The sequence below is a fragment of the Xiphias gladius genome, chromosome 20, assembly GCF_016859285.1.
Source record: "Xiphias gladius isolate SHS-SW01 ecotype Sanya breed wild chromosome 20, ASM1685928v1, whole genome shotgun sequence".
Classification (NCBI taxonomy): domain Eukaryota; kingdom Metazoa; phylum Chordata; class Actinopteri; order Istiophoriformes; family Xiphiidae; genus Xiphias; species Xiphias gladius.
The window spans coordinates 496,858-524,004 of record NC_053419.1 but is presented as its reverse complement, the minus strand read 5'-3'; the positions used below and the strand labels follow the sequence as shown (position 1 = coordinate 524,004).

Genomic DNA, 27,147 nt, shown 5'->3' with positions numbered 1-27,147 from the left:
GCCACATTATAACAACTTCGTTGAGGCCAGACGTTGTGCTAACATCAGTCTCTACAAAGCATTTGCTCTTAATAGAGCTGACAGTTCCCTGGGAGGACCGATTAGAGGAGGCAAATGAGCGGAAGCGGTCCAAGTACCAGGAGCCGGCGGAGCAGTGCCGGTTGAGAGGTAGGAAGGCTCGCTGTGAGCCGGCGAAGTGGGATGTAGTGGCTTTGTTGGTCATTCACTCAGTAAAGTCTTCACCCTACTTGGCATCACTGGAACTGCAAAGAGGAAGGCCAAAGTCCACCATGGAAGCTGCAGAGAGGGCCCCCCAGATGGCTTTGGATTAGGAGGAGCGATCTGTTGGCTAATGCTGCACAGATACAAGCCAGGGTCTGATCAGCCCTGGCTGGGTCGCCTGAGCGAGGTTGTATGATGTTGAAAGACCCGAAACACCCGATGACCTCAGGAAACATCACTTATGTTGTATTCCAGCGTATCCTAGGATGTATCTTTCAACCGCAGAAAAATAAAAACTGAGATTGTTTACATTACCGATACCTTAATGTGTCAGTAGCATTTTACTGTGATAAACTTTTGGGAAGTTGGATCACTAAGAATTCATCAGCATGTGGGCTATTATTTGCCTCTGAAATTGGAGAAAAAGTATACGGTGGTAAACAAAGGAAACACATTGTACAAGTGCCCATGAATTGTACGTAAGTACAGCACTTGAGTAAATGTACTGAGTTACTTTCCACCACTAGGGGCCAGAAAAAAGTAGAAATGTAGCAAACACATTGCCTTGTACACAATAACCACAAAGAAACACTAGTTTTTACCCGGTGGACTGAAAATGTAGTTTACCTTCTGCAGATGTGAACATGACTGATGAAAATGTGCATTATTAGTTGTCTCCCTTATGCCTTTTATTTACTAATCAGTGTCTAGATACCAAATGAAAGTTGCTTTTCTGAATGAACTTGTACAGATAGGTGTCCTGACTTGAGAGAAAGATGACTGTCAGTGATCAGGAGTGTCTCATCAGTGTGTAATGACTACTGATCGTGTTCTCCTCATGGTCAGATGATCATTTGAATTTATATAACATGGCAGAAGAAGGCTGCTCTGGCTGCGTCCAATGCCTTGTTGGCTCATTCAGCATAAACATGTCTCATGCACCTCAAACACTGCCAAAAAGAAACATCTGGTGTACTCAATCTCTCCATGTACAAAAAGATGCCTTGGTGAACTGAGCAGAACATGTGCAACAACAAAAAATGGAAATCTGACATGACATGATGCTTTCATCCACTTCACACATCACTCCAGCCATCTGTATATAAACAGGGAGAAACCCCTCAGATGGTGGTGCTGTATGTGACTTGAAGGGGCCATATGTAAGTATTTTATTTTAAAACCATAAATTAACAGATTTGACGTTTTGTCAAAGAGACGTCTATGTATTTTGTTGCAGAAATATCTACTAAAGTTAGCATGCTAACCAGCTAGCCCCAGCCCATCCCGTCTCATAATATCACTTTGTACCTCAAGAGGTGATAGTGAGTCACTGTAGCATCCAGTCTATAAGTCCACATTAGTCCCATTAGTCCCATTAGTCCACATGAGAGGATGAAGAAGTAGTAACTGTGAGTAGGCTATAAACCTGTGTTGCAGCCTTCCTCTCTCAGCGACTTCCCTCCATTCTTTCCTAAAGCTCAGCTATTGATGCTGCTGCTCTGAATGCTCTCCCTCTCCCTCACGTTCCTGAACCTCTCATGGCTTGTCCTCTACTCCTGCCAGCATTATTTTTTTTCCCACCTGAGGGGGGCGAAGACCAACCTCTACCCTCCACCTGATTGGCTCTGACCCTGAAATTTTCTTCTAACCCTAATCACCTCACCACTCCTCAAGCCTAAACCTAACCAAACAAGCCAATCAGAGGCATAGTAGGGTGGGTCGTTGTCCACCATCGGGCGGGGAAGTTATTGCGCCTCCTGCCACCACTACATCTTCCCTGTCTCTCTGACTCGGCAGACTGCGTGTGAAATGTAAGTTGTAATGTTGTTGTAAGTCTAACAATAACCAAATAAAACAACGTACCAGTTACATAATCAGATTGCAAGGTAAACCTTTGTGGAAAACATTAATCCCCAATCCATGCATGTATGGCAACATGTCAACATCTGCCCTATGCTGAGGTTAGATTTATTCAAACGGGAGTTTTCAGCAGTTGGACAATACTTACACATTGCCCCTTTAAGCTGTGACCATCAATCTTAAATCATCTGTTTTGGGAAGCTTGTGATTGAGCTCGTCATGACTGAAATTTCAGACCACAATCTGGCTATTCATCCAAGCTGTTTTGTAATGTGTTAGCAGCAGTTCAAGTAAGTGAGTAAGCACACACGTCCTTACTAATGAGGTAAGAACTAACATCAATCTCCTGGAATATAACTTTTTTTTGGACATGTCCAGTTCCTGTTGTGAGATCACGCCTCTACTGTTTTTCCCTGCTGTTTTGAACCTGCCAGTTCTTCTATGTGTGCATTTCAGCCTTAAGCAAAAACTAACAAATTAATAGTCACCTAAAATAAAATAAAGTGAAAACCATCTGTAAGTAAGGTGTTGCGGATCCTCTACAACAGTTTCAGTGCTTCTTGTCATAGATTTTCCATGTGTGCGGAACTCTACAAGAGGGATGAAAACATTTTTTCAAAGAATATTCCAATATGTGGTGTTTTGATGATGATTCTGGTGGAGAACCCTGGCAAAGACTTCACTTCAAATTCTTCCATAATTGTTGAGTTGGGTTAAGATGTAGTGACTGAGAAGGTCATAGCATATGATTCAAACTATTCCCTGATCCCTTACTGTATATGAAGCATCTGCAGTTGTTACTCTCGTCTACACTCTTAGAATTTCACATGTCTGTATGGTTGGAGTTTGATGGTATCATATCAAATCCACTTATTGAATCTGAATCCTTTCACATCTCTTATTGCATCTAATTACTATTAGCTTTAACATTTGCAATAGAAGGTTATCAATAACTAAAACTGAAAGATTCAATACAGCCCTGTAATCACTTTAGTTGGCTTGAAGGTAGAAAAACTGGCAGCCTAATTAATGTTCTCAACTTGTGGCTAATAAGAAATGTACACTAAAAATTGAAATACTGATTTTAAGTATCTGAAACATTAGCATAACAGCTGTAGCCTACTTACTTTGCATATCTTAGTTTTCACAGCCTACTTGATCAATATACTGGAGGTCCTTGATTCAGAACTTCATTAAATAATAATAATGATATGCATAAAAGGTTCTGACATCTGAAATTAACATGACACAATTAGCTAGACTGTTTTACCAGAGATGAGTCATCACTCCGGTTGTCCCGCAAAAATGCACAGTCTACTTGTGACTGTACAGCATTGTTGGAAAGATGCTTCTTTCAAAATTCAGTATTCATAGGTTTTATTTGTCACATATCGTAACAATATAGTAAAATGCAATGCAAACAAACTGGAATCTAATAAACAACATTAGAACAAGAGTAAAAATAAGTTATAAAATAAGGCTAAGAGTCTACAGCCATGCTAGAAGCTCTGTGAGGCTGTGCTCAGGCACAGTGGTGCTTTGAGCTAAATGCTTGCTATTTTAGCATGTTCACATTTGCTAAATAACATTTGCTTAAATAGCTGTAATTTTTCAGTTATTTAGTTGTCAATCGAAGCATTGGACAAATTGAAATTTTGATCCTATACTGACGCTAGATGAAAAGTCAGAGGATCACCAAAGTTATTACAGTTCATCTTGAGGGGAACATGGATGTGAATACCAAACTTCATGGCAATCCACCCAACAGTTACTGAGACATTTCACTCAAAACCACAAATGTCCTGTCCTTAGGGTGGCGCTACAGGAGAAGTCAGGGGTTCACCAAAGTCATTGGGATTCATCCTCTGGGTACCATGGACATCTGTATCAAATTCCATCTTAATCAATCCAATAGTTATTAATAGTTATAGTAATTCAGTTTGGACCAAAGTGGTGGTCAAACTGACAAACATTGCCATCCATACAGCCATGCCACTAGTACTGTATAGGTAAAAAATATTCAATAACAGATGCATTAGCCTTGGAATTTAGCAAATCCAGGTAATCTGCTAACTGTTAACTGGATTCAAAATGGAATTTCTGTAACCCCTTTCTACTCTGTAAATTAAACTGGACTGGGAAAGTTATATAATTTTCCACATGGTGTCTTATTCGTTACACAGCTTTTAGCTCAACTTTTTTTAAAGTTTGAAGAATTCTGCACTGTTACCACCGAATGAGGTTTTTACCTCTTGACCTAATGGTCTCATTGGTAAAAAAATCCCAAGAAGTGTTACTCTCACTCCCCAAAAAAATCAGTGTTAAATGTTTTGATTCATTAATATTTGTCCAGAGATTAAAATATTAACTAAAATTGTTAGCTAAATGGTCTTGGTGAATTAATTACTATGTGTAAAGGAAGAATAACTTTTCTATAGTTTTAGTGAGTTTTCCTGCAGTTTTCTCCATACAGCAAGCTGCAGTTCCCCAGACCAGCATATGATTTTACGAGCTAATAGTAAAGTAATTAAGGCACATTAAAGCAGTCTCTGTCCCATAGGGAGCACATTATCCTTACGCATTACATAAATTACTTCAATTCTTACTTTACGAATGTTATTATTCATGATTATAGAATTGCAAATATCTTGTTGGTAATAATATTTCTAATTTGAACAAATTCCGAAGTACATCATCTGTGGAAACAGTATATCAGTGTTTCAGAACAGGTACAATCACGCTGGTGCTGAACTGGTCACATACAGCTGAATGAATGGCCCCATTGGGTCTCCGGTGGGAGGGAACAGAGTGACTCAGAGATTCCACAGGCACATAATGCAGCATATAATGGTAAAACTTCATCAATTCAGCATTCTAACACAGTCCTGCCAGAGGGCAGAGCTGTAGTCAGACTAATGATAGGATTATATGGGCAGACCTATTACACAAATGGCTGAAAAAAGCACATGTAAATAGAGTCACTACATCAGATGAAGGCATTGGTTCCTGATCTAATAATGGTTTTCATGCAGAGACTCAGTCTTTGCTTCACTGGCTTCATCTAGTGGATTTGATTGAAAGCATTTTAAAAGAAGAGCTGAGTTCAAACTTACTGTATTTTCCCCATCACAAGGAATCTCAAACACTAACAAAAGGCTATAATTACCAACAAAGCAAAGCAGGGAATTTTCACAGAGGACCCAGATCCCTAGGGGTCACAAAAATCCCCAGGTTTCCCTCCCCAGGTGGCAATTACTTCCAAATTTGTTTGGGAATTTGCAGCACGAAAGGACAGTGTCAACAATGTGGATCCTGTATTATTCCATAGTATTGTAGCCCTGTCTTGTAGAGGGACCATGTGTTAAAGCTGAGTTTTCTGACCAAAATTGTTTTAGTTAATTTTGCTCTCACATAGCATATTTTCCAAAGTAAAGTTATGTTTAATTATAATTTACCATATTTATTTAGTTATTTCCTTTACTTATACGTTTAATTCATAATTAATTTATTTCATTCATTTAACTTAGCCAATAACAAATCTATCCATAATACAAGTTTTATAACAAACTTAGACAGGCTACACCAATCAGCCACAACAGCCACAACATTAAAACCAGTAACTGGTTTTAATGTTGTGGCCCAAAAACCTTCAGCAGTTTGGTAGGTGTTGTGACTTTATTTTCATGAAACTGATGTTTATTTTATAAGGGTTGTTAATAGGTTAACAATCCACGTATAACAGTTAATGCATGAAATACTGAGTTAAAAGAGGACTCTACATTTCATTTGAATATTTCGTTTGTGAGGTAAGATCATTTAGAGGCCTAATGCCTCAACTTTTATATTTAAATGGACTTTATTATCCATTAAAAAAGCTATGTTTAAGACACTAGTTAGTTCTTGTAGTTGGAACAGTAGGACTGCCCATTTGTCGCCTGAGATAGAAAATACAGGGCAAAAAAAACTCTGTTAAGAACTCGCTGCTCCACTCTTGGTGTTTATTGTGCATGGTAATAATTGAAAGCAGTCAAATGATATTAGCAGCATATTTATCAATTCCGCTCTTCTCTCATCTGGACTCTGGTGTTTGGACAGTAAGAACACACTGTTCAGAGAAAAGGGACATAAATAGGATTTTGGAAAGTGGAATGCCCTCTGCCCCCCCATCCACAGTGGAAATTACAACCTAATTGTCTGATATACTCTCTTAGCACATATATTAAAGGACCATTGTGTAGGATTTAGGGGGATCTTTTGTCAGAAATGGAATATAATATTCAGAATGATGTTTTCGTTAGTGTATAATCACCTGAAACTAAGAATCGTTGTGTTTTCATTAGCCTCCTCTTCCGCGGAGCCTGCCATGTTGCACCACCTTGTTTCTACAGTAGCCCAAAATGGACAAAACCAAACACTGGCTCTAGAGAGGGCCTTCTGCATTTTTACTTTACCTGATGGCCACCATATGTTCTCCTACACGCTTGGAAAGCGAAGGGTGAGAGGAATGGTATTTAGTTGGTTGCAGTCTGCAACCTCATCAGTAGATGCCACAAAATCTTGCACACAGGTTCTTTAAAACATTTAAATGCTGTTCCTGAGGGTGAGGGCCTGGTGAAAAAAGTGTCCTAAGATTTAGGTCAGCAGTATTAGAACACCAACACAAATGTTAACACTGATTCTATCTCTCCCTCTAACAATTACAGACTTGACACCAAAGAGAAACCTTTACTTGCCACCTTGTCCATATCTAGAGATTCTTCTATATTTTTTTTAATCCACTTCATGATCAATAATAGGAAATCTCTGTTGTAATTACAAATAGAAGCTAAAAGGGAATAGCAGCATTGTAGCAGGTAGCAGTAATGATGTATTTACTATTTACTTTCAGGTCTGTCTGAGGTATCTGCCTCTCTGAGGTATAACCGACGGCCTACCTGCCCTGATGCCTCTGTGGGGGTTCATATCCCCACCCCTCCTCCCTCCCACCACAGGAAGAGCCATAGTCTGGGAAACAAGTGAGTACAACAAGGCCTTTCCCAAAGGTAGATTCATGCTTTGATTCATACAACAAATAAAATCTATCTAAAACTACGTAAAAGCCCAACCTGCAAACTCTAATTTTAAAAGTGTTCAGTAAGATATTGCTCTTGTAGTGGCAGTCATGGAAACTACAACAAAACTAGTAAACTTTTGGGTTCCTAATCAACTCCCAATGTTTGTAGTTGTTAAAAAAAATATCGTTTATGTGTTGACATTCCATATTTAAATTTCAGGCTTAGTATCAATTAATTAGTGATACAGAACAAAGAAAAGCAGAGAAAATACCTGAAGCTGCGTGTGTATGTGTTTGTTTGCTATACCTACTCAACATTTCTAAATTTTACAAGTATGCACACCTTCACCACCAAGAGCTCACTGACTCAGGTGAAGTAAAGTAACTAGAACCACACTGTAGCAGTGTGGTTCTAGTTATTTTACTGTTTCATGGTTTCATCACGAATAATGCATACTATTCTATAAAACGAGCATACATTGTGTAAAATCTTTCATTTCAAAGAGAACGCTTATGAAACAACATTTCTGTAAATGTGCCAGTGTTAGCAAGCTGCAGTCCTTTGGTGAGGTGTTCTGACACCAATGAAGTGATGAAGTTTGAAATTATGGACAGAAGACAACAAGATGTCATAAAGACAGCAATGGCAACAAAATAAGCATTATCAAGACACTGATAATTCGGCACATGTAGCTATGCAAGCAATATTAAGCAATAAAACATAGCTAAGCAATACTGATTATACAAATTTTTTGAGACATGCAGACATGTAAGCAACAAGACAAAAAATAAGATAAGATAATCATAATGTTGATCTTGATAAAATGTTTAAAGATGCAATTACAAGTTAGTATTATGGTAATATCATACACCAAACATGTAAGCAAGGCACGAAGAGTTGTTAAACACAACGACAGAAGTTCATACGACAGTGTTAATGACATACTAGTAAATACACCATATATATCCAAGCCATGCAAACGACACGGGACAAGTTAGCAGCAAGTTAGCCCATTATAAGAATAACAAGAAAAATAACAATAAGAATAATGTCGAAGTCCATGCACACCCGTAGTTCACACAGATACAGTAGTAGTTTTCACACATGTTGCCTGATTAGACTACATTTCAGGACTGTGAGGATGTGTACAAACTCTGCTTGAGTGACAGATAAGTAAAGTGATCATACTTCAAAATTTTACTATAGTGTAGTACTTGTGTAAATGTACTAAGTTAAATTCCAAATTTTCAGAGATTGAAGTTCCATTCACCTTACTCCTACATTTCCTGTAGCTATCACTCCTAATGTGCTGAATAGTTGTGAGCATAAAGAGTTCATCAAAGGTTAAAAACCTGTCTGAGCACTTTTTTTGCTTGCCATAATGGGCACCACTGTGTCTTTGTAAAATTTTTGCAGTATGTTCTCAGCTATCAGGCATGAAATTATCATTACATTTATCTGAGCTTTATTGAAAAAGTGTGAAATGCATCATATCTATAACCAGCATCTGTATGTTTTCGTTTTGGTTGATCTTTGTCCACAGTATGATGTGTCAGTATGGCATGTCAGAGAGCAGGAGTGCCACCTTTCCCATTGAGAAGGCAAGACACCTGCTGGATGACAGCTTCTTAGAGTCTCAGAGTCCTGTCAGAAATGATCCCCACAGTACATCTGTGTCCAATGGCCTGTCATTAGGTATATATATACTTCATGGTACAATCATTTATCTGTTGAAGACCATAACATGTAGTAACATTCTGTTCATGACAAATACGATTAAACTGCTGATCCATTAACCAGTTTTTTTCTGATACCCGAGTAGCCTAATTAGCTTTTCTCATATACTTGAGACCAAAGAATAAACCCTCCTTTGTTATTTTTGGCTGGACCGCAACAGCGAGGCCAGCCCTAGAAACGAGAATATCCGTGACTGACTGACTTACTCAGTGATAAAGTTACACCATTGGTCAGTTGAATGCCATGTGACTTAGTACTGAAGTTACACCACTGGTTGTTTCTATTGAGTCATCAGGGGGGCATTAACAGGCAGTGTTGCCAACTTAGCACCTTTGTCACTAGATTTACCAACTTTTCACACCCTTTTAGCTACTTTTCTTCACAAAAGCACCTAGCAACAAATCTAGCGACTTTTTGGACAACCCTTTCTAGCCACTTTCCGTAAAAGAGAGTCGCAAGTACTGCCCCACGAGCACAAGGTCAGGTTTTTCCCTCCACAGGCACACATCTCTATTTGTCTGATTCAGTTGACCACACGGCAGCTGACAAGGACATGAGAGAACTTCTAAGTAAATATAGCTGAAATCCCAGCACAGCTGTTGTCTATAACTTATATGTATGGTGATTCATTCAGACGGCATCGTGGTTATAAAGTCAGGATCTTAGCAGTGCAGAGCAGCAGCTTGGAAATGACTTGGAAGTGACTGCTGGTTAACATGTCGTCTTAATGGGCCGTGTTTCAGTCACCATTTCGTACTTGTTCCAATGTCTGATAACAGAAACAGAAAAACATTTAAATGAGAACAGCTTTATTTGGAATTCAGCTGTAAATTACCGTATATGTGAACACAGAGAGTAGGAGAAGCAAACAGATAAAGGGGGGTCCAGCCATATACTAGGTTTTGACCTAGTCTTGTTATTTTTTTCTAATAGGCAGCAGTGAAAGCTCTTTTGGGGAGGAACTGTCACCTGGAATGGAGAGGTGAGAGCCACCCATCACATATAACCCTTAATTAATCTTTAAGGGTTTTAAAAACTTTGAATGAAAAATTTAGTATGCCGACAGCATTAAAGTAATTAATTTAAGGAAATTTAACGAAAGACAAGTTGAGGACAGGAAAAACTGCTCCCTCATACTTTTGTTCCAGTAAATTCAATAAATTTCAAATAAATAAATAAAGTGATTATGAACCAATACAATAAGGTTCTGTTTATTAAAGAGGCTGGTGCTATACTATATTTTTCTATTTGTTATCAAATCCCATGAAAAGACCAACACCAACAATTTGTTAGTTCATCTCTCAAGACGTTTGGACTTTCCTACTGAGGATGTAATCTTTAAAAACTGGTCAAAAATATATAATTTCGCTTTTAAAAAAAGGCTATAATTTCCTGAAAAGGCTGGCTACTGTAGTTATAATCAAATTTTACTCAAACAGGATGAAGTGATGCAGTAGTTGCAGACTATTTGTAATCTGCTTCTGGTGCTCTACTGAGTAATTTTGGCAGAAGGGCCCAATGTGTGATTGAGAGAAATAATTGTAAACAATAGTAGTGTGTTCATGGTAATGAAGGAACATGTCACCCAGTGCAACAGTGTTGCTCATTGATATTTTTAATAGTTGTTGGCAAACAATAGAGGTCTGTGGCACAGAGGAATAAGATATATCAGGCTTTGTATACACACACAATACTTATTAGTGGGATACATTCATTGTTGGTTTGGGTCTGCACACTGATTTTTTGACAGTAACAAAGTATAGAAAATCATCAGATTTGTCTCTTAAACATTATTTGAATTTGCCTTAGAACCTCTGTGTCATCAATTTGTATCTGAGTCTGCAGCATACTGTATTCATTATGCATATGATGGCAATATATTTGAATGTTGCTAACATCCTACATCAGATAAATCATACTTTATATTTACATGTTTGTCACAGCAAGAAGATTTTTTAAAAATCTCATTCATATCTATGAGTGGCAGATTAAAATCAGGCAATGATTGTAAATGTAAATAGTTTGAATTGGCCTTGGTTTACACCAGTGACGTGTGGTGACTTTTACAAATGGGCAAGCAGAGCCAGAGAACCAGCTGCACAGTCTGAACAAGTATTGGGATTATTCCTTTGAATTTACAGTACATTTATCAAATGTGCAGAAATATCTAAAAGATCACTTTTATGGTAATCTTCCTAAAATATTCACCATTAACTGACAATGGCACACTCAATGCAGAATCCTGTATTTTCTTGCCTCAATATGCTATCTCAAACTTCTCAAATGTACCACAGATTTTGCATAGAGAACCTTAGAGCTTGATTAACAGAGAGGAAAAGATATTAATATGATAACTACAGAGCAGAACAGAATTAAAAGGCTTGGGTATAATGTTACATGGTTAACTGTCAATATGTAAATTGGGTAAATATGTGAAAGCTTTTCTTGTAAAAGTACTTATTAAAAGCTACTCCACGATACACCCTAAATCTTGTCATCACATGTTGACCAAGTTGATTAGTAGACAGACGACTTGCATTTATCAGCACCAACATTAAAACCAGGAAACCAGTCACCAATTTTTATACACACACAGTTAAGTATTTGAATAATGACACAATTTTTGTAATTTTGCCTCTGAAAACCACCACAAAGGATCCGAGACGAAGCCATCAAGATGTGAGTGAAGTGTAGACTTCAAAATTGTAGCTTTAATTCAACTGGGTTTAGCAAAAATATTGCATTTACAGTTTAGGAATTACATTCATTTATATATCTATATGCATATACACCATTCAGCCACATTAAAGCCAGTAACTAGTTTAAATGTTGTAGCTGATCAGTGTACCGATTTGAGATCACAGTTTAAATCACAGTGGTTTACTTGCTACTGCAGCGCTTAGGAAGAATAGACTGTTTAAGTAATTTTCGAATGCTCACATACAGTTTCCACACACATCTATGCATGTGTACAATAATGTGTGCATGTCATAATTGATATCAGAATGGTGCAAGCTGAGTCAAGGGCAGCTTGACAAGCACACTTGTCTGTAGCTACCTATAGCCAGTCACCCGTCAAAGATCCCAGGATTATCCACAATGTGCATGTGCAAGCGTCCAAATAATGCTGCTTCCACCTCTGCTTGACAAGCCCCAGCCTTTGTCAACAGGACACGGTCACACCCACGAAAATGACAGCAACGATATTCTGTAAGTGCTATGCAAAGTCACCTGGACTTGCCTAAAGTTTTTGAAGACGTTTCGCCTCTCAACCAAAAGGCAAAACGTCTTCAAGAACTTCAAGCAAGTCCAGTTGACTTTGCATAGCACTTACAGAATACCATGACCTGGATGACTGAGAATTTTCACTGACTACAGAAATGATAGATGCATCAGCTGGTAGTCAACCTAGCTTCCAGAGACAATTGCTTACTGCAGCCACAAGAGGACAGTAAATTACAAGATGAATGCAAACAGGCAATATGAGGTCATTCATGGGACAGAATACTGTTCTGAGACATAAGGAGAGATATCACTTCCACTTAGGTATCGTTTTAATTGATGTCTATTTTTACATTTAACTGGTCAGGCACTGCTTGCCTTGCTTGTCCTGACAGCACGCCACTGATTTACAAACTTCCCCTAACCACAAGACCAATGCTATGAGCCTCTCAGACTGACTGTGACATTGTGTGACAAACAGGGGCCGCATGTACGCAACACTGGGCCCCAACTGGAGGGTCCCACTTCGCAACTCCCCCCGGAGCCGCAGCTATGTTTACAGGTACAGTGAATTGGGACTTTAAATAGGAATGAATTCATCATTACTGGGGAATAGAAGTTAGATCCACTCTAATTATCTCACCTCATCCCCTCACTGCATGCTGCTGGAGGTCAGGTATCATTTTTAGCTTTGCTTTCATAAATTAAATTGGGTTTTGGGCTTTACATTCCACTTACTTAAAAATTAAACTTTTATGGCAACAGGTAAATTGGCTGCATTATGTAATATACCTGTAGTAGTCTTTTAAGTCTCTAAAGAGAGAGTTCACCAAATTACCAAAAAACTCAAATAAAATCCAAAGCAGATGTTTGCAGCAGATAATTTGACCAAAACTGTTGACAGAACACACTGTTAAAAGGCTTTAATTGGAGCTATTCCTTCAGGAGAAAGTACTTCAGGATGCTGGACGATGAATGGACGCTGTTAGCAGTGTGTTCTATAGATTGTTTAGATTAACAGGGTCACTGATGATGGAATGCGATGTTGATGTTGATTTTTTTAAAGAACTGTAAAAAAAAATTGCTGTGAGCAGTGAACCATTGTTTTTGAGGCAGAAGTCTGATACACCTACAGGGCTGTGTTCTGTTTGAAATATTTAGATCCTTGTGCCAATAGGATACCAGAGTTCCAGTGCTGATGCCTAAATTGATCTGACTTTTGATGCCAGTTGTCAGCATTAAAAATATTTTGATACATAATGCTACAGTACTGTGTAGTCTATACCAAAAAAGTTGTGTTGTATTGTCAACACTCAACCCTAGGCACAGATTTATCAAAAATTGGACAAATAAAACATAAATTGTCTACATGGCTGAGAAAATAGGAGAGAAATTAGAATACATGTTATTTTTTTGCAATACGGGTGAACCCTTTAATTACAGTTACAGTCTGAAGCTTGCCAGGGTACATTTAAGAAAAAAAACAGGACTGCTTGATTTTTAAGGGAACAATCTGACATTTTGGCTTTTCTTATACATCGGCTTTCCCAGAACTTTATAATATATACTTTATAATAAGATATTCAATTTCAGTTTCAACCCTTTGCATGCAATACAGAGTCACTGTAGCTACACAATGTGTTTAGCCAAGCTTAGCACAGAGACTGGAAGCAAACTGTAACTTCAACCGATTTTGCAAGTTTTTTAGCCTATCATTACCCCATCAACTGTTCTGATCACTATATTCACTACAGAGACTCAAATAAGGTTAAACCTGGCATTTGAATCTGAAGGCTGATATTTCACCCAGCAAATGTCTTAATGTGATGATGATTTGTATTTGCATAGATCCATTATTAATTTATCTTCCATCTTTGGTCATAGCCTTGGCCAATGTCTGTGCTAACAAAGATAAGCAGGTTCAGGGTCAGTTTGAACTTTCTGTGCAATGTGGGTCCACACAGCATACCACATACATCATCACACATTGATCACCAGGAAAAAACACAAACACACACACACACATCACAGAGAAAACAGTGAAGATGGTAAGGGCTGTTTTTCTGCTATAATATGAACATGGCTTAAGGTCAAAGATTAGCAAAATGTCTTTTTTTTAAATGACAGTTAATCCCAGTTAGTGGGGGTACTGACAACAGGTGACTTTGATCAGGTCAGATCATGTCTTCCCTGCTAAAGTCTCTGACAGTCACTGAAGTGGCAGTGTGCTTTATGATTATCTTGTGTCTGTCTTATTCATCCAACTATAATATAAAAGCTAACTTTGGGAAGCATAATGTCAGTGTTGGTCTCTCCCATGCTGTCTCTATAACATGATTCACTATTACTGTCACACACTGTGGTGTGAACATACTATAATGTATCCATTTCAAAATCTTTATGGACTGACATGAAGTCAAATATCACATCATCACAGAGACAGTAGTAGCAGAGTGTACAGTCTTGTGACTGTATTGAATTCTAGTGGATTGAGGCTACAGACAACAGACATTTAGTCTCTCTTTCTGTTGTTCAGTATATTTCTACACATATTGTTGAACATAGTAAATACATTTTCTACATCCAAACTCTATAGTACCTCACGCAGATAAGAAAAATATACATCACCCAAGTTGCCCAGAAAAACACTGTGTCAGTAACTTCTTTTTAATAGTATTTAATCATTATAGGGTGTGATTTTAATAAACACGCACTTAAAAGACCAGTTCCTCTTCTATACTAATCAGTGAAATTAGTTTGGTTGAAATGAGAACCTGTATACTGTAGAACCACTCACTGTCCTCAAAGTGCACCATATTGTGTCAAACAGTGAATTATACACACTGATCTCTGAATACTGAGCATAAATCTGTTTCAGTTGCTCATAATGTTTTATGTGTAAATCTGATATTTGCAACACCCTTAGCTCGTCTGCTGCCAACTCCTGCTATGGATGCAGTGAGGTCGGTAGTGTGACCATTGAAGGACCCCTGCGAAGGAAAACACTGCTGAAGGAGGGACGGAAACCCAAGGTACGATCATCTTTGATTTCAATGTGGTTTAAGCTTTTCTTTGTTCCTCAAATTGGAAAGGCATTATCTGATGAGATTGAGTGAGATGTTTTTGGCATATCCATTATTTGCTGTCTTGCAGTTGTCATCATGGACCAGATTTTGGATCACTCTGACTGGATCAACACTGACATTCTATGGGGCAAAATCACTGAGGGCTTCTGAGAGGAAACATGTTAGTTTGAAGCTTAAAGAACTCTAGACTATTTAGGCTTTGTAATTTGAACAGAAGATTTTAACTGTGTATCGTATAAGATGACAGCTTGATTGATTTCCATTGTTCTAAAATCCTGGTTTAGTGTTCTTAACCTCTGTGCAGTGGTTTGGCATCTGATAAACCTACAAACTCATGGATCCGTTACTCAAACCATATTTCCTGTTTGATATGGGGTTGGGGGGTGGGGGGGTCTAACAGACTGCAAGCCCAAAACAATGGGAAAAAATAAAAAGCATTAAAACCACCTACTGCCCACATGATCTTGCTCAACACCCGCTGCTTAAATTATGAAAAATTATCATTTCTATTATTATATTTATTAGTTTTATTATTAGTCTCATTATTATTATACATCTTTATGTTGTACCTGTACTGTGCTATGTTCTCTTTCCTCCCTCCGCCCTCTCTCTCTCTCTCTCTCTCTCTCTCTCTCTCTCTCTCTCTTTCAACCCAGCCGGTCGAGGCAGACAGCCACCCACCATGAGCCGGGTTGTGTCCAAGGTTTCTACCTGTTAAAAGGGAGTTTTTCCTTGCCACTGCCACCAAGTGCTTTCTCATGGGGGAATGTTGGGTCTCTGTAAATATAACTATAAAGAGTACAGTCTAGACCTGCTCTGTATGAAAAGTGCCCTGATATAACCTCTGTTATGTTTTGGCAATATATAAATAAAACTGACTTGAAACTGACCTGAATGAAGAAGAAGAAGAATTGTCTGTGAAGATTCTCAGTCATCCAGGTCATGGTATTCTGTAAGTGCTATGCAAAGGCAACTGGACTTGCTTGAAGTTCTTGAAGATGTTTGCCTCTCATCTGAAAGGCTTCTTCAGTTCTAATTGACCAGTGGCGAGTTCCAGGTAAATATCCACTGGTGAGATCAGCAACAAAAGTGGGTCGTTGAGGTCACATGAGTCGTTAAACTTTCTGGTCATGATGTGAGTTGTAAGGCTCACATGGGGCAAGGTGTGGATGGGTGCTAACACCTTGAGGCGGTTGTTTAGTTAAACAACCGCTACATAAGCACATGGCACAACACAGGAGAGCCAGTTCCTCAGGTCAGGACTCAGCAATCCACCTGCAACTTAAGGAAAAAGGACACTCTTTTCAGGACACTGATGTACACATTTTGGCCAGAGAAGACCGATGGGTTGAAAGAAGAGTGAAATTAGCCATTTTTGTCAATCTGGAACAACCGTCACTAAACAGAGGAGGCTGTCTGAGACACCACCTGTCTCCCACTACTCAGTTAGAACTGAAAAAGCCTTTCGGATGAAAGGTGAAACGTCTTCAAGAACTTCAAGCAAGTCCATTTGCCTTCGCATAGCACTTACAGAAGAAGAAGAAGAATTACCCACAACCTAATCATAGACATTTGGCAATATTCAGTACTTACAAAAAACACTATATAAATGATGCTCATAAATAATGCACTGCAGACAGGATTTTTTCCAGTCATTCATAACAAAGTACTTGACCGTCAGGTAGCAGATCCGCTCTGGTTTCCGGTCTGGCGTAATCCCTAGTTAAAGGTATCTGTAGAATTTTTGTGTCGGCAAATCAGATTTTTCTCTCAGATTTTTTAAACTCTCCAGCTCTCCTTATTTTTCCAAAACTCCCCAAGCTGTAATTCCTTTTGCCGCCGATTGCTTAAATTCTAATAATAATGATGAGCGTAGCTGGTTTGAAATTACTAGCGTAAACTGCTCATGTCATTACTCTCCATCAGAAACTTGATGAAAAAAGCACAAGCAGCCCAAGAATCACAGTTCTTGTTGACTACATGTGATATCTCCATATTGGCTAGCTCCGATATCTAGTAACATTTTTAAAAAGGTTAAAGCCTAACTACTGCATCTATGTCCATAGGCTCCATTGCTATGCCATAACCCCATACAGAAGTATATAATGAATTAAGGTTCCTGTCCTGGTAAATAAAGTCCAAAATGCAATGAAAACAAGAGGAGAAAAAAAAATTACACCTCTGTTTTATTGTGATTATGACAGCTTCACTGTGTTTAGTTTTCACATCTTTGCTTTGAATGTAAACCCTCTGTAATCCTGTGTATGCCACAGTATAAATCCAACCCCTGTAAGAAGGTGTGTGTGACTGGATGGATGGCGGTGCTGCCAGATGACCCAGCCAGACCCAACATCTTCCAGCTCAATGACCCAGACAAAGGTCAGCTTCACACCAGCAACAGAGCTCCTGTTGTTTTCTTTTTCCTTAATTTCAATTCAGATAATCACACAGAGTAATTTCTGTCATTTCAAAGGTAATGTTTACAAGTTCCAGACAGGATCCAGGTTTTCAGCCATCATCTGGCACAAAAACCTGGAGGAGGCTTGTAGGAGCAGTAGACCTCAGGTATGTTCAGCACACACATTCATCTGTTTGGATCATGGGTCAGTTTTGGTCTGATGAAAAAAAACACCTTTTTTCCTAAAGAGACAGATGAATAGAAATAGTTATATACAGTATACTGTATAATATATGGCCAGCAAAGTTGTAACCATAATTAGTTGAATCATCAGAAGAAATAGGGAGACATGAACAGAGTTTCTGTGCTTCACCACTGTGTACCATTATAAATGGATTAATTAGACTTTTATTTAAATTCATTACTAAGCTCTAAGAACAAAGATCAGTAAATTTGGCCATTCTATTTCCCTTTTGCTGCCGCCAAATAATGAATTAGTACCTGAATTTTACTGGCAGCCATACCTCCCAGTGCCATAACACTGCCTCCACCATGTTTGACAGATGATGTGGTGGCTTTGGATCATGAGCCGTTCCTTTTCTTTTCCATACTCTTCTCTCCCCATCATTCTGGTACAAGTTAATCTTGATTTCATCTGTCCAAAGAATCTTGTTCCAGAACTGGGCAGGCTTTTTAGATGTTTTCTGCAAAGTCTAATCTGATCTTTCTGTTCTTGACGTATCAGTGGTTTGCACCTTGTGGTAAACTCTGTATTCACATTCATGGAGGCGTCTCTTGATTGTAGACTTCGACAATAATACAACTACCTTCTCGCGAGTGTTCTTGACCTGGCTAGATGTTGTAAAGGGTTTTTCTTTACAAAGGAAATAATTCTGCAATCACCCACTTTAGTTGTCTTCCGTGCATCCCAGGCCTTACGGTGTTGAGCTCACTAGTGCATTCATTCTTTTTAAGAATGTACCGAATTGTTGATTTGGCCCATCCTAAAGTTTAGCCTACTGATGGCTTCCTTAACTCGCATCGACACCTCTTTGGACAGGTCACACCTGGCCATGAAACTGATGAAAACTGATTGTCACTCAGTTGTCCAATTACTTTTGAGCCTCTCCAAATGAGGGACTATGTATAAATATGGCTGTAATTCCTAAACGGTTAATGTGATATTTTGCCAGCCACAACATTAAAACCAGTAACTGGTTTCACTGTTGAGACTGATTGTTGTAAATGCAATACACACAGCAGCCACATTGCACAATTTCTTGTCATTGAACGCACATCAATTGACATTCATAGCACATACTGGGTGTATCATACAGACAAATAGACAGAACATAATATTGCCATCATGCCTCGAAGGTGTATTGGTACAAAAAAAAGAACAGAATAATGAGCTCAACAAGAAGTGTGTCACACAGGTCAAGATTTTATTTGTTTTGGTGTAAAGCCCAAAATCTAAAAGCAGACACATTAGTTCTTAAATACTGTATATCTCGTTGCACTTTGTAATTTTGGTGAGATGCTTAACTGCATTTCAGTGTGCTGGTACATATGTGCAATGAAATCAAAGTTAAATTTTAATTTAATGCAAAACAGAATTTCATTCCCAACCTTAACTTTGATCAGGCAAATTTTTTTCTGTTCTTTCATTTTCAATCACTCTGCACATCACACTTCTGAATGGAACAAATAAAGACAAAAGTGCATTGATATTATTGTTTAGACAGCATATGGGTGGACATACATATAAATATATTAGTATTGAATACAAGAGTGTATTGTAAAAAAAAAAAAATTACCATTCTAAAATCTGGCCCTAGGAACCATACTTCTCCTAAATTACAATTTATATTTTTTACATTTCTTTTTGGGTATGTTTTAAAGCTAGACTTATCAATATTTTTATATTAACAAAGGGTCTGATGAATATATATAATGTGTCAGGACTTAGTAATTGTGACAAAGCCACAGAAAATTATCAAACCAATCTGCATTTCCTTTCAGCTCTGCACCATGTTTTAGTGTTTTTAAGCTCATTGTTTTGTTTTTACGGTTTGTACCTTTGCTGTTTTGTTTCAGTCTCAGCACTCTCATCAGCCTGGTTTGGCAGCAGCAGAAGGCAGCTTTTTACAGTGAAAAAAGTCTGATAACGCCACTGTTCACTGCCTGCTCTGCAGCAAAGACCAGCTGGTGAACGTAGTAGAGCATTTAGCAGCTTAAGAGCCAGATATTTCCCTCAGGAGTTGCTGGAGACCAAAAACAGAGCTAAAAGAGAGGGAATATTAACCATGTCACCAGATACATGACTCCAAGTTGGATGCTAATAAAACTGCTGTACGCAGACGCAGAGCAGCCTCTAAATTAGACCTGCGAGTGGCTTGGTGTATTTTTTTTTTTTCACTCACAGATCTAGCATCTTTACCTGTTTCTAATATTTGTGCTGTTATAGATATCTCTTCTATTCTCTCAACAGATACCAGCAAACCTCATGTCATTTGAATGAGAGCAGACCTTACCTGGGGGGGACATTATTGTGCCAAACCCATTTGTTTGGGAAGTACAGACTACAGTTGATTGGTATCTAATGTAATGGGAGAGTCAAGAAGCATCTGAAGAAGCTCTTTGATACTGGATGTGTGACTCCATATGCCAATACACCTCCTTACTTCTTCACCATGACTAAGTGTAAAGTAAATTTTGGAAAAAACCCAGTCAGTGGAAGACTGGTGAGGCTGTCCCCTTGTTTCTTTCTCTAAGCTTCCTTGTTCACTGTCATTTGTTACGCTGCTATAAACGTGAGCAAGCACATAGTTTTTTTGGCCCATGTTGGGTTTCTGCTTGGGTGAAAAGATGCATCATTGCACAAATGTGGGCGACAGTGTTAGCTGAATGATGTTGATCTTCGGTTTGCAGACTAGTATTATATGACCTTCAATTGGGGCTCAGGTTTTCCATAAGAAAAGTGGAAAAAGACACCCCTCTTGTTCAAGTGGTTAAATCCATGAAAATACTATTGCAAGGCAACTAAGAAAAACATCGATGCGTACTTGTTTTGTTGTCAAATAGGGTAAAAGATTTCATTTTTTCTGCATTTCAATATCATATGAGGGAGAGGAGTAATAACAAGACACATCCCAAATTGTGATCTTGGATCAATCAGAAAAGCTGTGCATTTGTGAGCATGAAAAACATGAACCAGTTTGAAGGCCTCATTACTACCATGTAAGATCAGCATTGCAGCGAAAAGAACAGACGATGACTCTTATCACCTTCAGCACTGCGACAGCTGGACTGAATTTGTTCCAAAAGAAGATCATTTGTAGTCATACAAAAACAATATAGAGCAATGATTTTCTTTTAGAGCTGGTTTTCAATTGGTAAAATAAGGACGCAGCCCTCAATCAGTTCACCTGTTCACCCCTTGCTACCTCAGTTGGTAGTCCTCCTGTATAAGGTGTTTGCTGATGTACATAGCAAGGTTATTTAAAATTAATGTTTTCTACTGAACAAATCAAAATTTGTCAAACACCAGGAAAATGGTACTGAAAAAGGTGGTAACTATAATAAATTATGCAGAGAACAGCCAGCCGTTGTCCATACTAGTATGCCAAGGCAGCTGGCCGAGTGAATTTAAAGCAATTTACAATGAAGTACCAAGCTTTCAACAATCATATGTGTGATGTGTGTGTAAATACTGTATTTATTTGTAAAAGAGTTTATTTTTGACAATTGGAAAAACAATAGGAAATGGTACGATGGATTATCTTGGATTCACCACCTGCTGAGGGAAGCTGCTCCTCAGATACTGTTGGTGGGAAGCTAGGCTAGTACTTTGTTAGGCTCCTGATCTCACACTGAAGGACACTGGGCTAAGGGAAGACTCCATCAGCATTGGTACTGTTAAATAACCTGCTTCAAAAGTACAATGTTATGCTGAATTAAAACAATTCTGCTTTATTACAACTTGTATTGTATTTTCATAGGTTTGGCAATCCACTTATCAGTAATAATATTGTTCTACAAGGCAATTTCTGGGATTTTTAAACACAACAAGTGAAAGGAGGTTAAATATCTTGGAGTCTTGTTCACTAGTGAAGGAAAGATGAAGTGCAAGATCAACAGGTGGTTTAGCACCACATCTGTGGTAATGTGGGTATTATGACAGTGGTGAAGCGACAGTGGTGAGCCTGAAGTCAAGGCTCTCGATAATTGTTTAATTATCTGTCATTTTCAGACAGTTTCTCTGAGAAGACATTTATAGCGTTGACCTCGGTTGTTCAAATGAAAAGTGACAGAAGTAGTTGTTTAACAAATACAAAAGAAAAGACCTAGAGAGGGAAGTTCAAACCCTGATGATGTTCTTACCGCCACACAGCTGGTCAATCGCAGTGTCAAGTGGCTGTGAATGTTAGATTGTTGGTTTTGGAAAGTTACAGAAATCGTTGGACAAAGCCTCCCATTTCCAACACTGGAAAGGTGTGGGAGAGGAGGTTTTCAGAGCTGTTTGGCCATCCAACAAGCACTAACGATGGAGTATACTCGAACCTTTATCATTGTCACATAGTTGAACAAAGTCTGACACACCTCCCTCCACACCTTTCCGAAGTTGAAATTGAGAGGCTTTCCGAAACCAACAATCCAATATTTTTTAAGCACTTTAAGCAGTAATTAACCAGGTGTGTGGAGGTTAGAAAGTAGATAATATAAAGAGCTTCTCTCTCTAGCTCTAGTTACACAATCACTTATGTCTCCTTTTTCTTGGATGTACAAATGGGTGCAAAAGAAGATTGTTGAAAAGTGTTTAATGTTATACCCATTTGTACAATTTATCTTGGACAACCAGCCCCCCCCCCAGCGTGGCCATTTAGAACACTTATAAACACTTGTTCCCTCAGACAGGGCGCGATAACATTTTGTATGGACTAGCTTATTTAAAGCATTCCCAGGCCTTGAGAGGGTTAGACATCAGGAAGGAGATTGAAATAGAGCTACATGCTCTTTCACATTGAAAGCAGTCAGCTGAGGTGGTTCGGTATTATAATGCCTCCTTAATGCCTTTCTGTCAAGATTTTTATCCAACCAGGGGAAGGTCTGACCCAGAATATGCTGGAGCGATTGTCCTGAAATTGCCTATCCAGACCTGAAGGGTGTGGTTGGGAGAAAGATCTATGGGCTACTTTGTTAAGCCTGCTGCCACCACAACTCAGGACAACATCACAAAAATGTCTGACAGATCAGAAACACAAGCAGTCGGACATGTTGGACGAAAATCTCCAGATTATTAAAATTTATTAGAAAGATAAAACAAAGGCAAAATTATTACCAAACAGTGCATTGTAAACATCCATCGCAGTTAACAGATCCATATCTTGCTTCACCTTAGACCTACTATACTTCTTGTAGTTATGTACAGACATATTTCAAGTGCACTCACTTTCAGTTTGACCTCTAAATAAAGGGGTTTAAATAATCTGAATAAACTTCTGGTTTCTTGCCCCATTAGATTTTGCAATAGAGATCTATTGATGCCATGTTTGCAGATCTTTGTTACTTTAGGGACGGTGTTATAACTGATGGAAACAATGGTAAAAGCTATAAAAATAAGATCCAAGTTATAATAAACCAGAATTAGTAAAACTCTAAATTGTAAACGAAATGTTAAAAATTTAGTAATATATGTCATAATTCTAATTTTTCCCTGTTGTAAATCATGGTAACTGTTAGTCATTTATGATTTCAACCACAACGGTGATAAAAAATACTGAAAAACAATAACAAAATCATCACTTAGGTAACCATGTTGTTAAAAATCTAACATGTTTAATATTCTTTGTTCTCATTCATGTATTGTCCTTGACCAAAATTTGTGTGGACGAATAGTCAGGATTTCCTCAACTAATCGATTGATTCTCCACTACTCCACTTGTCCATTTGTAGATGAATGCAGTCATGAGGGCTCTCTTAAATAATAGGGGACCATAGTGGTGTTAATGCCGTTTTAAGCTTATCTACTATGGGATGATAACTTAGAAACACTCTTATGGTCCATTAATAAAAGGCAAAAACACATTTCTTCATATTGTAATGCTAGAGATATAGCTGTAATTTTCCTCTAACCACTGGTAAATAAAACGTCATTCCTCATAAATAAACCATAAAATGTCCACTCTTACCACACTTCACCTGTAAATGACTGAGCCTTTGTTCGTCTTTAGTATTTAGTATTCTTTTATTATTGCAGTACAGGTGAACAAGGTTTTCTGCAGTGATTAAATATTAATCGATGCATCACATTTTTGATTCGGAGTGGATCCAAATATTTTGCTTTCATGTCACTCTGCTTTTGATGTACAGTGTATTCAACTTTATTTTACATTATTTATTTGAAGGATAAAAGTTCAGTAAAGGAACAGAATTAAAGAAAGATGTTGAAAATGTTCAGGTAATAGCATATCTTTGTTTAATATCTTGACCAGGGTCAGATATACTGTAAAATTCAGTATTCATTTCATCTATACTGGACATTAGCAGTCAGAAGGTATTAACACAGTGATATTTTTTTGTCGTACTGGTTTTGCTTTCTACCACAACTAAATTTAACCATGACCATGAGGTTAAACTCGGGACTTCCGATTTTAATTCTAATGTGTATGCATCATCAGTTGAACTGTGTATGATAAATATATGTAGCGCTTTTTGAACATAATCGCCAATTTTAGGTGACAGAAAGTAAATAGACAACCTAGGGGGATTTTTGCTTGAAGTCTGGTCTTCAGCAAATGAAACACATGATCAGTTGGATGATTGTTATGCCATAAAAAAGTGGTTACTTAGTTACTTAGGATCAATGTACTCAATTGTATTAAAATTGGGACAGTCTGTATAAAAATCCTATACTGTTCCCCTATTACAGATATGATATACACCCTCACACATCTTAAAAGCAGATAGTTAGTGCTTTGATCTCATAGTCAGTGCTCATTATTCCATTATACTCGAGTTCAACCAATACAATAAAAAGCAATGTCACTATCCAAAATCCTTTCGGATTGCCCTGTAGGTCCAGGATGTGTTAGTCTAGCTACAGCACAAAGACTGTAAGCAGGGGGAGAGAGCTTGCCTACCTTTGTCAGTGGGGCCTTCTAGCAGCTTCAGAGCTTTTTCATTTACATGTGATCTTCAAGCTAGTCACCATTTCATCGAAGAGTCACTTTGATTATGCTCAGAGTTACTATTGTTCAAACCTGGCAACCCCACTATGAGGACAGGAACTCTAAATGCTGTGAGGAGGGCTGGGTATCAAAGCTCAATTCTCTCAGTATCGACTAAAATGTTTCTGTATCACTTAGAATCAAAAACTGATAATTACCAGAAGCTGGCATTGAATGTCTGTTTAGATTTATAATCTTGCTGATTTATTCTTTGATCATTGGAAAGTTTAGGACTCTTGAAAAAATAAAAAATAAAGTGTTGAAAAATTAAAAGTATGATTATATTTATGAAAGTGAGCTATCAGAAAAAATATCCTTTTGCTATTGGTACCGAAACGTGGGTATCATAGTGGAACAATTGAAAAATTTCAAATGGTAGCTGCATGACATTACACTGCCCAGGGCTTTATTCACTTCTGATGTAGCTAGACTAGCAGTTTCTTCCTGCTTCCGGGCGTTGTGCTCCAGCTTGGATAAACACCCAACCAAGGTGACCTGGATGTACAAACATGAAACTGATGTTGATCTTCTCATTTGAATTTCAAAAAAGCTTTTAATAGGCATGTGTTTTTATCAACTTTTGCTGTGCGTTTACAAGGAATAGGGGTGGATAATTTGTAAAATAACAAGATAAAATGATCTGTTGTCATACCCAAAAAAAAAATGTTCTGTTAAAACAGAATAATTTGATATATAACAAGAATTTGGGAATAACTAAGAAAATGTGTCATTATATCTTGTTATGACTCAAAAGGAATCTCAAAACAAGAAACCTTTATAGTATCTATAATAAAAAAAATATCTAATATTTTTTGTCATGGTGGCAGCAATACACCGCAGTTTTTGGTTACCTGACAAATCAACTATTCATACAAAAATCCAATACTGTCATATAGCAATCCTGCTTAGTGATGTGCAACATTTGCAATACTGTGGCCACAATAACCATTACTACCAGAGATTTTAAAGGGAGAGCTACCAATGGTTGGGCAAAATTTTAGGCAGCTGACAAATTTATATCACATAATTTGTTTTATAATTTTTTATTGTCATATCACCCAAACCTAACCTGAAGTATTAAAAAGTATATCTGCTAGGGGGCAACTGATGAAAGCTTTCTGCCATTTTGTTGTTTGTTCAGTGTACTGCTGACCTGACTTCATTTCATAGTATCTGACATACTGTTCAAGTGCCTAATGGCATCTTGCTTGTTGGATAACATTATACAGGTATGTAGGAATATAGGTAGTAGCCATCATGCACACACAAATGGTTAATTAAAAGCAAGTATATCACGAGCCAAAGCGGAACATTCTCCAAAATGTCAAACAAATACTTTGCCATGATTTTGCTTGGATTGTTAAATAATTGTTTTCCATCATAGTGTTTATGACCTTATCTCTATAAAGTTGTTATACTTAATGTAATTTTTTATAACCAATGCTGATGGATCTTTGAGTGACTAATCAAAACATCAGGACTAAAGTTTAGCCTGTTACTCAAGTGAACCGCAGTTAATCAGTTTAAAAATGTTTGTTTTTATATTTGTTCTCCAAATACTTATTAACATCCCACTATCATGTCAGTATTTGCCAGTGAGTTTTTCAAAATGCAGCCATTGTTAGTTTAGATGCAGACTGACCCAAGATTTATCTCACAAATTTTGACTCAAGCAGCTGTCTGGCAGTGCTTTTTTTTTTTTTTATAACTGATTATCCAAATACATTTATCCAAATGTAGTGTATTTTAGCATCAGTTTTTATATGATTACATCATACCACTACAGTTTGTTTTTATTAAGTATTTCAACCATTATTACTTTACTCCTTTCTTTCAATTGTTTTGATACCTGTATATGTCAGATCTGAACATATTTCTGTTTTTAACCAGTTCCACAGAGGAATAACTGATTGTGTTTTATGCGACATTGCATGTTTTGTGTACACAATTTCTAGTGTTGTGACTGTGAAAAAGGTAACTACTGGGTTGTGATAATCAGTCTGTGATTATTTTTGCTAAGTTATTTCTTACCATGGCATTGCAATATGTTGCTGTGTTTTTCAGCTTCAGACCCTGAATTGAGAATAAAATTTATGTACAGAAACTCGTTGACTGTATGTTGCTTATGTGGTGCATCTGTACTCCTTTCTTTGTGAACATTAAGATTGTGCAACAGCCCGTCAAAATCTCGCCACCCCTGGGCAAACTGCAGGTGCTGTTAATTTTCTAAGCAAAAAGAAGTTCTTGTGCATGAAACAACCTAAAAACTGATATACTATATTTGATGACAAACAGAGAAAAACATCTAATTGCAAAATCCAGCCTGGGTGAGCTGAGAG

General features: G+C 37.8%; 1 protein-coding gene across 1 annotated transcript in view; it reads left to right on the top strand.

The window, feature by feature from the left end:
* LOC120806130 (ras-specific guanine nucleotide-releasing factor RalGPS1) overlaps positions 1–26,893 on the top strand; it is a 41,797-nt gene extending 14,904 nt beyond the window's left edge. The window contains exons 4-12 of the mRNA XM_040156899.1: positions 6,971–7,097; positions 8,680–8,831; positions 9,807–9,855; positions 12,577–12,657; positions 15,022–15,127; positions 15,249–15,341; positions 17,455–17,560; positions 17,655–17,746; positions 20,071–26,893. Of these exons, the coding sequence (XP_040012833.1) occupies positions 6,971–7,097; positions 8,680–8,831; positions 9,807–9,855; positions 12,577–12,657; positions 15,022–15,127; positions 15,249–15,341; positions 17,455–17,560; positions 17,655–17,746; positions 20,071–20,100 (836 nt within the window). The 3' untranslated portion in view covers positions 20,101–26,893. The remainder of the gene's footprint in view (positions 1–6,970; positions 7,098–8,679; positions 8,832–9,806; positions 9,856–12,576; positions 12,658–15,021; positions 15,128–15,248; positions 15,342–17,454; positions 17,561–17,654; positions 17,747–20,070) is intronic.
* The last annotated feature ends 254 nt before the right edge of the window (positions 26,894–27,147 follow it).